Source organism: Arachis hypogaea, chromosome 20 (genome assembly GCF_003086295.3).
Source record: "Arachis hypogaea cultivar Tifrunner chromosome 20, arahy.Tifrunner.gnm2.J5K5, whole genome shotgun sequence".
NCBI classification, from domain to species: Eukaryota; Viridiplantae; Streptophyta; class Magnoliopsida; order Fabales; family Fabaceae; genus Arachis; species Arachis hypogaea.
The window spans coordinates 135,848,537-135,863,932 of record NC_092055.1 but is presented as its reverse complement, the minus strand read 5'-3'; the positions used below and the strand labels follow the sequence as shown (position 1 = coordinate 135,863,932).

At 33.5% G+C, this 15,396-nt stretch overlaps 1 protein-coding gene and 1 pseudogene across 1 annotated transcript; both read left to right on the top strand.

Moving 5' to 3' along the window:
- Positions 1-4,184: 4,184 nt before the first annotated feature.
- LOC112784978 (UDP-glycosyltransferase 83A1) lies at positions 4,185-9,752 on the top strand. Its single transcript, XM_025828373.3, has 2 exons — positions 4,185-4,935; positions 8,684-9,752. The coding sequence occupies exons 1-2, from the start codon at positions 4,452-4,454 to the stop codon at positions 9,580-9,582; spliced, it is 1,383 nt and encodes a 460-aa protein (XP_025684158.1). The 5' UTR covers positions 4,185-4,451; the 3' UTR covers positions 9,583-9,752.
- LOC140182734 (F-box protein SKIP2-like) lies at positions 5,532-7,019 on the top strand (annotated as a pseudogene).
- Positions 9,753-15,396: the final 5,644 nt, after the last annotated feature.

Below are 15,396 nucleotides of genomic sequence, written 5' to 3'. Positions count from 1 at the left end.
AATTAGGCAATATATGAATAAATCGTCCTAAAGTGCCATGTTTAACATATTTCATAACCCTTATCACTCTAGAACGATTTAGATAATATTAGAAATAGGAAAAATACGTTTGGAAAATTGTTTTAGGAGAATCCAGTAAAATTGATTTCTGTTTCATTTATTTAAGTAAAAAAGTCCAAAATTGAATGACAAAAAAATAAAATTTTTATTGAAGGGTATTTTTTTAAAAAGACAATTTTTTTTATAAAAAATAGATAAAATTAGCCTTAATTAACACAATTTAAATGGATTAAAGAAAAATTTTTTTAAAAATTATAAAAGAAAAATGTACATTTTACAAATAGAAGAGATGAGAATGTCATTTTAACGAAAAAAAAATGTGAAATTTTCTCTTTTAAAAACCATGAGACTTAATAGAACACATATTTAATCACCATATATCAAGAATTTTATTGTGAACCACAAGCTGATTATTGATTAGGCATGTATAATAATCATTATGTAGTTTTATCTAACAACATAGCTTTTATGATATTTTATTGTCATGTGGAAGCTACGTGAAGATTTTTTAAAACAAGGGACTCCTTCCCACAACAGATTTTCAGAGGAAGAAGAAATGAATGAGGAATTCTTTAGAAGAAATTGATTACTAAAGTTGTTATTAGTTGCTGGATATATCATAGACCAACTTTTGGATTTTTCAACACCAAGGCATTCATTTTCCATTTAAAAGAGTCTTGAAGACTCTAATGAATTCAGCAAAGTGAAGAACAAAGAAAGATAATAGAACAAACAAAGAGTTAGAGAAACAGAGAATAGTTTTCTTGAGTAATATGCAAAAAAAAAAAAAACATATTACATGACTATCAAATATTTTTATTTTTAGTTTGTATTTGATCAGTAATAATGTATACATATATTTATAAAAATTTTATATACAAAAAATATATAATTTGTATATATATTTATCAAAATTTATATACATAAATTAATACAATTTATATTTATATTTTTTAAAATTTATATGCATAAATTAACAAAATTTATTTATAAAAAATAATTTAATATTTATATAATTTAAATAATAACCAAAATTATTAAAAATTTTTCGCTCAACAATTTCTCCAAAACTAACATTAATGATGAGAATGATTCAATTCATATATATATATTACGGACAGAATTTTATTAGAAACCAATAAAATATTTATACAAGGTGTATAATAGATAATTTATTTAGATTGAATTTAAAATTAAAAATAAATAATAATTAATTAATATAATTATTATTTAATTTTAATTACAAAAATATTTTTATTGTATATATTATACATCAATTATATTAGTTCCTCGTATTTTTTCTTACGAAAAGTAAGTTATAACTGTTTTTAAATCCGTTGTAACAACTTTCTAAATAAAGTTTGTTTGACTAATTACACTAGTAAAGTTACTTCCTTGATATTTCCGTCGATCTGAACCACGAATTGTTTCGAAATCCGAGTTTGAATCTATATTTCTGAAACAAAAGCAGTGACAGTAACTTGGTTAATGAGTATTAAATTTTGGTTAAGAATATATTTCTATAAAAGATAATTAGAAGCTTATTTATCTTTTACTTTTAAATGAAAATTTTAATTTCTAGCGGTAACTTTTTGTTATTGTTCTTTTGATTTTAAATAAGTATTTATTTATTATCGTTACGCACATATATTACCAAAATAATTAAAAATATAGATAAATATAAGTGATGATCATCCAAAATTATTCATATTTTTTACACTCTAAAATAGAGATAAATATTAAATCGGTACTCAAAAGATTTTAGTACTAATAAAATGGTACCTGATTTTTGTTATTAATAAAATAGTTCTTGAAATATTTTAAAATTTGACAAAATCACCTAACCGTAAAAGAATAACGTCATAGTGAACAGAAAACATTGATGTGGCCGTCCAAAAAGAGTTTCGATGATGACAAAAAAACTTCACTGTTTCTGGTTTGCCATGATAGAAGAGGACACAGCGGTGAAATATTGCCATAACGGAAGGAACGCGAAGGGACGCAATAGCATGTTAAAGAAGAAGAAGCAGAGAACACGAGAATGCGGCGAAGTACTGTCATAACGGAAGGGGACGCAGCGACCTGCCATGGTGGTCTGGCAGAAAGGGATGCAGCGGCGTGTTGAAGAAGAAGCGACGAACACGAAGAATGCGGCGAGGTTCAGCGGCATGTAGGGGTAGAGTTTAGTGGAGACGTATCGGGCCATGGCCCCAAATTTTTATAAAAAAATTAGTAATACTTTTTCAAAAAATAAAAAAATAGTTCAGGTAGCTCAAATACACCTCTTACTTTTATTGCATAATAGGTTTTAGTTTTAACTTTTAAACATTAAAAATATGTTAAATTTGAACTGATATGGGTTGACCTTTGTTGACTTTCACAACACATCAAAATTAAAAGATAAAATCAAATCAAATAAAAAAATTTATCTAACAAAAAAATGTAAGAATAAAAAAAAAGATCATCTCACAATCAATCGAGTTAACTCCCTATTTTGGTCCCTGAAATTGCGAATTTGGTCCCTGACTTTTTAATTGCTACACTTTGGTCCTCCAAATTAAAAAAAAGTGCACAAATGTAGTCCCTCTTCAACACCGTTAGAGAGATAGCTCAGTCTTACCATGTTAGACATATTAAAACGACGTTGTACATGTTTTGACGCTAAAAGAGCACTAAATGATGTCATTTTAGGGTTTGAACAATATCAAAAGGGAGGGATATAACGTTTTAGTATTGTTCAAACCCTCAAACGACGTCATTTAGTGCCTTCTTTAGCACCAAAATGCATACCACGTCGTTTTAATATGTCTAACGTGACAAGACTTGAGCTACGCCACTAACAGTGTTGAATTCCAGCGACGGAAGATACACGAGGGATTATATTGATGCACTTTTTTGAATCTCGAGAATCAAATTGTAGTAATTGAAAAGTCAGGGACCAAAATGGGGTTTAACTCTCTAACAATCAAATCAAATAAAAAAAATAGCTTCTCAATTTGCATTTCGTAGTTCTTTATTTAACAAGCAACACTCTATCTATCTTTGAGTTCAAATATAAAAAATTAAGTAATTTTTATTTATTTAATTTAATACTATTTTATATTTTATTATTTATTTAATTTAATTTTTTATATGATAAAAAATATTAGAATATTTAATAAGTATTGATATTATTGTATTTGTATAAATTGATAAAAAATTCAATAAATATTATAAATTGCTGAAAAGTTTAGTTCTGATTCAATTATTGAAGATTTTAAGTTACTAAAGACTCGAAGAGTACTATTATAAATTATTTTATATTTTTTATCAGTAGAATTTATTTATTATCTTGTTAGTAACAAACTTAAAAAATAATTATATTTATAAATTTTATTTTAATATAAATATTATTATTAAATTTTTATGTTAAATTCCTCCCCCCTCAAAATTTTGTTTCAAGCTCTGTCACTTGCAGCATGCCGGCCTTTTTCTTCAACTACCATAGCGGAAGGGGATGCGTCTTGAAAAAGAGGAAGAGAACACCAAGAAAAAGGTTACTGGAAACGTCGTCGGGGTTCTATGCCATCATCGGATCTCTCTACCAACGACCATTTCAACATTTTTCGTTCACTATGACGTCATCCTTTCACAGTTGGGTGATTTTGTCAAATTTTAAAATTTTTCGGTAGTTATTTTGTCAATAACAAAAATAAAATATCATTTTATTAGCGTTAGAATCTTTTGAGTACTGATTTAGTATTTACCTCTTCCAAAATAATACTCCAGTCATAATATAAATTATGAAAATGACTTAAATTTTTTTTATTAGATATATAATAACTATTTATGTGTCTTCTTCTATTAATTTAAGTTTTTGAAAAAAGTAATTTTATGAATGTTATCAACTTTTATAATAAAAAGTATAAAATTTAATTCTTCCTATCCCTTAAAAGAAAAAAAAAAGTATAAACAAATTAAAAAAAAAACCTTATACAAAAAATTTAAAGAAACAAAAAAAAAACTCTTATTTAAAAAGATGGATAAAAGATATTACAATTATATACTTCATTATTCTCTAGACTTAAATTTTTTGAAAATCTAAGATACTCTCTCCTTTTCTCCTATAGTTTATAAAGGAACTAGTAGAAGATTGTGTTATTATTAATTTATCATGGCTATCTTAGCCTTTTCCAGATAGACAATTATATGTCCAAAATGAATTATCATCTGTTCTTGATACCAATTTAGTGTGTTTCTAAAATATCTGCCAAAAAGAAAACAAAAAGTCAAAAATAAACACGAAATTAAAGTCCGTATACAAATTAAATACATTGCTCCATCTATAAATACTTGGAAGCTTCAAGTTCATTAGAGCAGAGAAATTAAAGAAAGAAAGCCACATAATCATCATGATTAGCACTCCAACAGTACTAGTTATTCCATATCCAGCTCAGGGGCATGTAAACCCCATGATGAGCTTTTCACATAAGCTGGTTGATCATGGATGCAATATCATCTTTGTCAACTCAGACTTCAACCATAAGAGAGTGGTGAGATCCATGGAGAACAACAATGGTTCATCTTCACCAATAAAATTGGTGTCAATCCCAGATGGGTTGGGACCTGAACATGACAGAGTCAATTTAGGAGAGTTATCTGTTTCCATATTGAGGACCATGCCTTCAAAGCTTGAGAAGCTGATAGAAGATCTTCAAATGAATGAGGGCATTAAAGTAACTTGCGTTGTTGCTGATGTGTTCATGGGTTGGGCTTTGGAAGTTGCAAAGAAAGTGGGAATCAAAGGTGCATTCTTTTGGCCTGCGGCAGCATCAATGTTTGTGTTGCAGTATAACGTCCCCAAGCTTATTGCTGATGGCATCCTAGACACTCATGGTAATTTATTAATATTACATTTCACTAACTTCTTTTTTTTATAACCAACTTTGAGTTAATACTTAATACTCAAATTCCTCCTTGCCTCGAGTTTTAATTTCATTCTCAAAATTTTAAGAGAAAAGGACAAATAGATTTTGAATTTTGATCGGTGGACATCTAAATTTTTAAAAATTTAAAAATATATTTAAATTTTTTATTTTTTCAAAATTTAGACACATCGATCTCTAAGTCTATTTTGTCTCATTTTAAATATTCTTCTTCCAAGTCTACATCTGTATCGTAGGTTAGTACAACAGAAACTACATTTGATTTTTTATTGAGTCTGATAGACTCAAGTGAACAGAAGGATCGATATGTCCAAGTGTTGAGAAGGTCAAAGACTTAAATGTATGAGTAAAGGACATTTTCGTCCTTGACCTTTTTTTTTCGCGGATATTTTCGTCCTCAAGCAATGGAAAATACATTAAAGCCCCTGACCCTTGAAAAACGTAGACATCTATGTCCTTCCATTAAATTTAGCCGTTTGCACTGAACGGAAAAGGCTGAGCTGGCATACGTGGCGCTGAGGTGGCACGTAACGGAGGCCAGGTGGCATGGAGGATTTCGTAGCAGGACATATAAGTCCTTGGAGACGAAAACGACGCCGTTTCGTCTCCTCCTCTCCAAACGCAGTTGAATCCCCATATACAATACCCAGAAGACCCATACACAATCCCAGCCCTCTTCTTCTTCCATGGCAGTTTCATCGTGCCCTTTCTTCCTCTCTCGTCTCACAGACCTCTCATTCCACAACCCTCTCCACCTTCCAAAACGAGCGTGAATGACGAAAGTTTGATCCTGATTTCGCTCCGGTGCATTAACCTAACGTGGCTCAAACTCCGTGGATGCCGTGAGATAACGGAGGCAGGAATGGCCGTTGTTGGCGAAAACTGCAAGGCGTTGAAGAAGCTATCTTGCGCTTCGTGCGTGTTCGGCATTAAGGGAATCAACGCTGTCATTAGCCGTTGCCAGGGTTTGGAAGAGCTCTTCGTTAAGCGGCTGCGTGGGGCCCACGATGGCGAGGAGGTGGTTGGTTCCGGACGATGTCGGTGACTTCTGTTTGCTTGAAGGAGATCGTGAATGGCCAGAGCTTCGCACCCCTTATGATTGGGTCGAAAAGGCTTCGATCTTTGAAGATAATTGGATATTTGGGGGATTGGGATGACACCCTTGAGAAGATTGGGAACCTCCACACTGCGTTGGTTGATGTTCACCTTGAGAAGATTCAAGTTAGCGATGTGGGTCTTGTGGGTTTGTCTAAGTGTTTGGGTTTGGACACTTTGCACATTGTGAAAATCGCTGAGTGCTCAAATGTGGGTCTCAATCTAGTTGCTAAGAACTGCAGGATGTTGAGGAAGCTTCACGTTGATGGGTGGAGAACCAATAGGATTGGTGATGATGGTTTGGATTTTTGTTGCCAAACACTGCATTAACTTGCAGGAACTTGCTTTGATTGGTATCTATCCAACATCTTCAAGCCTTGAGGCAATTGCTTCCAAATGCAAGGCTTTGGAGAGGTTGGCACTTTGTGGGCTTAATACCGTTGGTGACGCTGAGATTGAGTGTGTTGCCAACAAGTGTGTTGCGCTCAAGAAGCTTTGCATTAAGGGGTGTCCTATATCCAATGTGGGAATTGAAGCTCTTGCTTCTGGTTGCCCCAATTTGATTAAGTTTAAGGTGAGGAGATGCAGGAAGGTTACTAGTATGGTTGTGGAGTGGGTGCATGAACATAGGGAGTCCTTGGCATTTAGTTTTGATAATAGTGATTATGAAGCATTGAATGCGAGTCAAATTGATCATGATCATGCAGCAAATGATGTGATACATTTCACAGAGAAAATGAGGAGGTGGCTGCTGCAGCAGAAGCATCAAATGGTTACAATGGATTGGCAATGTTGAGAGCAACATTTGGGTTTTTGGCTAATAGAAGTGTAGTGCAATCAGCATTGAGAAGGTGGTATAACAATAATAGTGTCCCCACTCAATAGTAGCATTTTCATGACCTTAGTAAGAAAGCAAACGCGTTCTTGCCAAAGTCCTCATTTGACAATATGAGAAGGTGAATTCTATGGTTCAATTTGCCTTTTGGGAGTTTCAGTTTTCTGAGTAGCTAGTAGCTTTGTTGCTGCTGTTGTTAGCTAGCTGCATTTGCTAATAACCTCTATTGGTTCTGCTCGGCTGTTCTTATTATTTTTGTTGATGGTGATACTAGCTTTGTATTACAATTAGTCTATTTTTTTGTTTCATTTGGAAGGTGGAGAGGGTTGTGGAGTGAGAGGTCTGTGAGACGAGAGAGGAAGTAAGGGCACGATGAAACTGCCATGGAAGAAGAAGAAGAAGAAGAAGAAGAAGAAGAAGAAGAAGAAGAAGAAGAAGAAGAAGAAGAAGAGGAGGAGGAGGGCTGGGATTGTGTATGGGTCTTCTGGGTATTGTATATGGGGATTCAACTGCGTTTGGAGAGGAGGAGACGAAACGGCATCGTTTTTGTCTCCAAGGACTTATATGTCCTGCTACGAAATCCTCCATGCCACCTGGCCTCCGTTACGTGCCACCTCAGCGCCACGTATGCCAGCTCAGCATTTTTCGTTCAGTGCAAACGGCTAAATTCAACGGAAGGACATGGATGTCCACATTTTTCAAGGGTCAGGGGCTTTAATGTATTTTTCATTGCTTGAGGACGAAAATGTCCGCGAAAAAAAAGGTCAAGGACAAAAATGTCCTTTACTCTAAATGTATTTTCAAATTTTTGGAGACTTAAATTTTTGCAAACTAAAAGGTCAAGCACCTATTTATTATTTTCTCAAATATTAATTTACTCAATTTAATCTTTGAACTTAGTTTTCGTGATTCGTATTAGTCCCATATTTTCATCATAGAATATTAATGACGTGCTAAAATAAATTGACGACTGTATTGCTAGACTTCATAACGACTACCTGACATGACAAATAATTTTTTTTTACCTTAATTTGTTCCCTAAAAAAAATCTAGTGAAGTAAGTAGGTAACTTTTAGTTCATCTTAGCACGCCATTAACAATTCTATGACAAAAATAAGATTAAGAAATAACATGAGTTATGAGTGCTAAATTGGAGACCAAATTAAGTAAATCAAAATTTAGATAACGTGAGGTGCAACCGCATAAGTGTAATTTTAGAGACCAATATAAGTATTAACTCATGTGGTTAATGATTTTGATCCCATTTCCATTTAACAATGTAAAAAATGTTATCCATAACAATAATTATTGGAAATCAACTCAATTTTTTTTAATTTAAAATTTATTTATTTTGTGTCTTAAAAATATATGTTAAGATTATAAATTAAAATTTTTTTTATTAAAAATACAAAAATTTAAATTTTTAATGTATTTATTTTGTATTTATTAAAAAAAATTTAAAATTTTCTATTAATAATAATCTTATCATGTACTTTAAAGACACATGTTAGCTAAATCCTTTAAATTATAATATTTTAAAATTAAGATAATATTTTTAATTTAAAAATAATGACAAGTATTCTTTGACTCAAATTGCTTTCAATCATACTAGTGTAGATAAAAAATCAGACTTTAAATCAATTACTTATATAAAATACATATTAAAAATAAAATACATATTAAAAATAAGTTAAATATTATCTATATTTTTGATTGCCTATATATCAAACACGTCATTTTTTTTTATTCTAATTTTTTACAATTGCAGGGTCACCAACATCAACAACAAAGACCTTTTGGTTATCCTCTTGTATTCCAGCAATGGACATCAAAGTCATATGGTGGTTAAATTTGTTTGACTCTTTAGTTCAAGAGAGATTGTTTGAGTATGTGTTGCACTGCCTCCGAGATTCAGATAATGTAACTGACTGGTGGTTGTGCAATAGTACATATGAACTTGAACCACAAGCATTTTCTTGTGTGCCAAATTTATTGCCAGTAGGCCCATTATCCCGAACCTGTGATGATAATAATAAAAGTGTAGCTCCAAGATCCTTGGGACAATTCTGGGAAGAAGATTTGTCATGCATGAATTGGCTTGATCAACAACAAAACAATTCTGTTGTGTACGTAGCATTTGGTAGTATTGCTCTTTTCGACCAAAAACAATTTACTGAGCTAGCTCTTGGGCTTGAGCTGATGAACAGACCTTTCCTTTGGGTTGTTCGTCAAGATCCCAATTGCGAGAATAAGATATATTTTCCGGACGAATTTAAGGGGAATCGAGGTAAAATAGTTGGATGGGCTCCTCAACAGAAGGTGCTAAGCCACCCTGCCATAGCTTGTTTTGTAAGTCATTGTGGTTGGAATTCAACTGTGGAAGGTTTGACTAATGGAGTTCGCTTCTTGTGTTGGCCCTATTTTGCTGACCAATTTTTCAATCAAAGATACATTTGTGATGTATTAAAGGTTGGATTGGGATTTGATTTGGATGAAAATGGATTAATCTCACGTGGTGAGATTAAAGCCAAAGTGGATCAACTGCTTGATGATGAGAACACAACACCAAGGTCTCATAAGCTCATGGAGAAGTTAAAGCACAACATTGGAGAAAGAGGTGCTTCTTCAAGGAACTTAAACAGGTTTCTTACTTGGTTGAAACATTGAATTGCTTACTTATGAACAAATAAGAATTAGGGTGAAAAGAAACAGAGCACGTTGTTATGTCACGTTTTTAAAGATTGGTGAATTTAAATATTGGTGTATCGAATGATATATTTGTGTATGTGTAATTTTACATATATTAATCGAATAAGCAAGTTTAAGTTTATGAAAAATTTTACAATATACTTATACTAAGTAATTAGACATATAGTTTATTATTCTGCTAATAATTCATGTTTTTCATGTTCTTGCATTTAGACACATCCAGGGTTTGTTTGGGTGATCTTCTAAAAAAAGATATTTTTTCGAGTTATCTTTTTTTAAAAGATCTTATGGAGAAGTAAAAGTAATTTTATGTTTGGATATCTCATGCAAAAAGATCTTTTTATCTATCAATTATGTTTGGATATAACAATATAAAAGTACTTTTTTGTTTATTTATTAAATGAAAAATATTTTTTTAAGGAAAAAAGATTTTTAAAAAAAGATGTAAATTACAGCTTCTCAAAAAAGATGTTTTTTTTTTTTATTTTTCTAGTGCTTTTACTTTTACTACTAGAAATTTACCAAACACACTAAAAAAAAAAAATCTTTTTTCATTGAAAAAAAATCTTTTTTTAACAAAATAATGGCGCCCAAACAAGTTCATCTTATTGCCTTATTTAGGGCTACAACAACCAAAATATATTGTTAGGCTTGGATTAAGTTTTTCCAAGGAAAAAAAATTGGTAAAATAAGAATTTAATCATCTTTAAATTAAAATAATGACATTCACACATGATGAAAATTATAAATTTAATACTGATTAATCTATTATAATTTTTTTTTTTACTTTAGAATATCTTTTTCTTATTAAACTTATATTATTTTTCTATCAGTTTTGATTGTTATCAGTGATTAAGAGAAGGGGGTTGAATCTTAGCCCCTTTTTGCTGAGTGATACTTTCTGTCCTTTGAACTAGCTTCAGGAGATTTTTCTTATTTTTGTCTCGTACCTAGTCAAGAGACATTTTTATTTTGTCTCGTAACCAGATAAGAGATATTTCTCAGTTTTGTCTCCTACGCAGCAGAATCAGAAATGGAATAGAAGAGAGAGAGAGAGAGAGAGAGAGAGAGAGAGAGAGAGAGAGAGAGAGAGAGAGAGAGAGAGAGAGAGAATCACACCAAGAAATATCCTGGTTCAATTGCCAAGTGTAATGCAGCCTACATCCAGTCTCCATCACAACAATGATGGAATTTCACTATAACATCTTGATTACAAACACCAATTCTCCCTAGGAACTACCCTTCCTATCCGGGACAAGTCCAGAATCTAACCCTAATCCTGAACTTGACTTGGTCACCTACCAAGCTTTCAACTGCTAAGTGCTAACCCAACTTGTAAGGGGATTCTCACAGAATCATGAAACACAACACAGATGTACAAAGGACCTCTAAGGACATCTATGGCTTTTTCTTTTAATTTTGTATACTCTGTCTTTTTCCGCTCTATGACTTTTTCATACAAACCTCACTGTTTGTCTTTTTCCATAAAACTCAAGACAGACAAAACTAAACAGAAAATTACAACATGAAACACATTGAAGGAGAAGAACTTCTGTTAGCTTGGAAAACTATGAGAACTCTGTGCTTTCACTCTTTTCTCCTTGCTTCAAGCCTTGGCTGTCCACCCTTATTATAGAAGGGGAAGCCTTCAAGGTTGAAACGGTTGAACCGAGCTAACTTCTTCTTCTTCAATACTAAAACCGATTCGGCCAGAGAGAGAGAGAGGGAGAGGGAACCGAATGCAAAATCCAACATGCAATTACCTCTTCGTCATCCCTTCTCACCAAGCTTCATCAATCTGGGCCTTCCATCTTGACTTGCTCCCTAAGAATGATTTCTGACCCTTGATGAGTCCTTGATGCTTGACAACTCCATCTGCTCTATCTTCTACTTCTTCCTTCACGTAGCTACAGTAGCTACCTTCTGTGATAGTTGATCAAAAGTAGAGACGAGCCATACCCAAGAGATCTTCTTTCTTTGACCGAAATGGATTTTTTCCACCATTTTTAGGTATGGTGATCCTGAATCTTCTTCACCACATCTTACCATTTGTGGCAAAGATCTCAGCCACACCATACTGTAGATCTTCCTTTTGCTAGGGCCATCACCCTAACCTTCTGCTTCTTCCTATCTCCTCCCATGATTTCTCTTACTTACTCTTCTTCTTCTTGACATGACCAAAACTGGTGAGAGAAGAGAGAGAGAAGAGGGAGAATGCAGAAAACCTTTCAATGTAATTGAAGAAAGAAATTAAAATGAATTAAGTTTCCTTTTTCCAAAACCCCTTTGCCTAGTAACGTGTAAAGTCAATTAATGCCATCAAATCATTTTCAAACTTTCTCTTTCCAGTTACCAAGGCATTAAAACCAAATTAATTGAATTTGAAATCCATTTCTTAGTGGGAGTAGGTAACCGAGAAAAGCATGCAATCTAGCTTTCTTCCTTCTTTTTAATTTCGGACCAAGCTTTGTTGGTCATGCATCAAGAATTATTTTGGGCTTGCACAATAAAATCTGGCCCAACTAACACAATAATAATTCAGCCACAATTTTTTTTAAAACATTTTCTGTACAAGGCTGATTATTTTTGCCAACTATTTTGGGCTTCATACTTTCTTTATGCCCATTGATGAAATCTGCAAGCAACAAAATTATTAATTAACAAATGTGAATTAAAAATCAAATTAATAATTTTATGATTAATTATTTTAATAATGTTTGATCATCATCAAATTAATTTGGAGTTTTCCAAACTCATCAAGTTTATATCAAAGTCACTATGAACGTAGCTTCAGAGAATGAGACTTTGAGAGAATGAAATTGAATTATAGAATTGTATTATTATCAAACTTAGTTACAAACCGTGAGTAATACATGTATATATAATAGTGCAGTGCATTTGCTCTTTGACTGAGTCCTTCTCTAGAATAATTGACATAGCAAAATTTTCTCAAGTCAGTTATAACAAATAATAACGACTAGTACATTATCCAACATTTTCCCACAAACTCATGGTGAATTTTGGAGAAACCCTGAGTTTGGTTCAAAAAACCTCAAATGTAGCTTAGAATAGGGGTTTTGTAAGCAAATCTACAATCTGAGATGAATAATAGATATAAACAATATATAAAAGTTTCTTATTAACACGATTTCGCACTAAGTGATGGTCCACTTCAAAATGCTTTGAGCGATCGTGTAGCACTGGGTTGTCAGAGAGTAAAACGACACTCAAATTGTCACAGAAAATAGTTGGTTGAATGCTTTGAGGAATCTTTAATTCCAGTAATAGTTTATGAAGTCACATGATTTTTGCGTTAGTGTCAACCAAACACGAATATTCCGCTTCAGTTGATGACCTGCTCACTGTCGTTTGCTTTCGACTTGACCAAGAGATGAGGCTGGATCTGACGAATATACAGAAACCACTGGTGGATTTGCGATCATCCAAGTCATTAGCCCTGTCACTATCTGAAAAAGTAATTATATGAAACTCAGGAGTTGAAGAAAAGAGTAAACCATGAGAAAGACGGCCAGAGAGGTAATGCAGAATGCGTTTCACAGCGATCCAATGATGTTGTAGAGGATTTTGCATAAATTGGCTCACACAATTCACTGAAAAAAGAAATTTCAAGATGTGTGAGTGTCACATATTGTAGGCTTCCTACAACTGAGCGATATAGAATTGGCTTGTCAAAAGGAAGAGACCCCTGAGCTAGTTTCTCTGAAGTTAGCATAGGAATGGGGACACTCTTTGAGTTGGTCATTCCAGTTTTAGTGAGGAGACCTTGTATATATTTGTGTTGTGAGATGTGTAGTTCAGTTGAAGAGGGATAAGAGATTTCAAGACCCAAGAAGTAATGTAGGTTGCCAAGGTCTTTTAGTGCAAAAAAGGTCTTCAGTTGTTGAACCAATGATGAGTTTTCAGTGTTATCATTCCTTGTAATGAGAATGTCATCTACATAAACAAGAATATAAACACAAGAGGCAGAACTAAAACAAACAAATAGTGATGGGTCAGCCTTTGTATTAGAAAAACCAAAACGATTTAAAGTAAAGCTTAAAGTAAGAAACCAGACCCTTGGTTCCTATTTGAGACTATAGAGAGCTTTGTTCAATCGGGACACAGCAGCACTATCGGAGCTCACGAAGCCAAGAGGTTGCTCCATATAAATCTGTTCGATCAACAAACCATTAAGAAATGCGTTATTACAATCAAATTGGCAAAGTTTCCATCCTTTGGATAATGCAATAGTAAGAACAGGTCTAATGGTAGAGGGGCGAATCACATAACTACAAATCTCATCATAATTCATACCCTCAATTTGATGAAATCCTTTGCCAACTAAACGAGATTTGTATTTTAAGAATCGAGTTATTTGGTGCTCGTTTAATTGCAAAGACCCACTTCCACCAAATTATAGTAGCATCAGTTGGAAGGTGAACAAGGGTCCATGTGTTGTTGTGATGAAGAGCCGTAAGCTCTTCTTGCATTGCTTGCAGCCACTATGGAGAATTCAGTGCCTATTTAATAGTTTTAGGGACATGTTGAGTCAAGTCCAAAGTGATAGTAGCAGAGAAATTTAATTTTGGCTTAGCGATATCAGCCTTTGATCGTGTTATCATAGGATGGATGTTAAAAGAGGGAGTCTTGGGAACAGAAGGTGTTAATGGAACATCAGTGCCACCAACAGGAATAGTAGGGGGAAGGGAAAGTAGTGTAGGAGATGATGGAATGGAAGGGGTAGTGTGAGATAATGGTGAATGAGAGGAAGGAGGGAGAGAATATGATAAAGGTGAATCTGGTTTTAGAGGATAGAACAAGATAGAATTAGAGGAAGTAGTAGGTGAAGTGGCAGGAGGTTTTGATGATGTAAAAAAGAGAAGAATAAGGGAAACACCCATTATCAAAGACAAAATTTTGGGTTAGATAAATTCAACCAGTTTTTAACATACACCTGAAACCTCGATGTTGAGGTGCATACCCAAGAAATAAACATTTTTCAGATCGAGATTGAGAGGAAGAGGAAGAAGATCCATAGTAATTGAGGTCAAATTGAAAATAACAAGAAAGAACAGTATGACAAACCTATTACATAATTGACATTGAAGGCGTGATCCTTGTTGCTAATTAGAGCGACCACCACACGAATAACGGCCTCCTCTGTCACGGGAAGGATTATAGACACGTTGAAAAGATGGAGTAGTAGGTAATTGCTGAGCCAGATTAGCTTGAGTTTGTCCAAGAGTGAGTTGTTTAAATCTTTCATACATAACATCTTAAGAGATGAGAAGAGCTTCTTCTCCCAGAGTAAGTGCATCAGGTTTAGAGGTAACTGTGGTGATATAGGGGCCATATTCCTCAAAGAAACCATCACAAATTGCATCAATATATTCATCGATGGTGACAGGATAGCCAATAGCACACAAGGAGTCTACAAGATTCTTGATTTTTGCAAGATAATCTGCAGTAGGGGAATTCTTCTTCTTGAGAGCCTTTAGTTCTACCTTGTATTGCTTGATCTTGGTTCGAGTTGAAGAAGCAAAGTATTCTTGAAGTTTGGTCCAAACTTCATGCATAAATTTGCAATGAACCATCCAACTCTTGAAGAAAGCATCCACAGATGCAAGGAGCTAGGATAAAATAGAGTAATCTTGAGTTCTCCAATCAATGTATGACTTAAAAATAGTGCCTGCAGCCCTAGCAGCATCATTTGCATATTGAGATGGAACTTTTTATGCTTGGAGATGATCTTCGAGGCTTTGATCATGGATG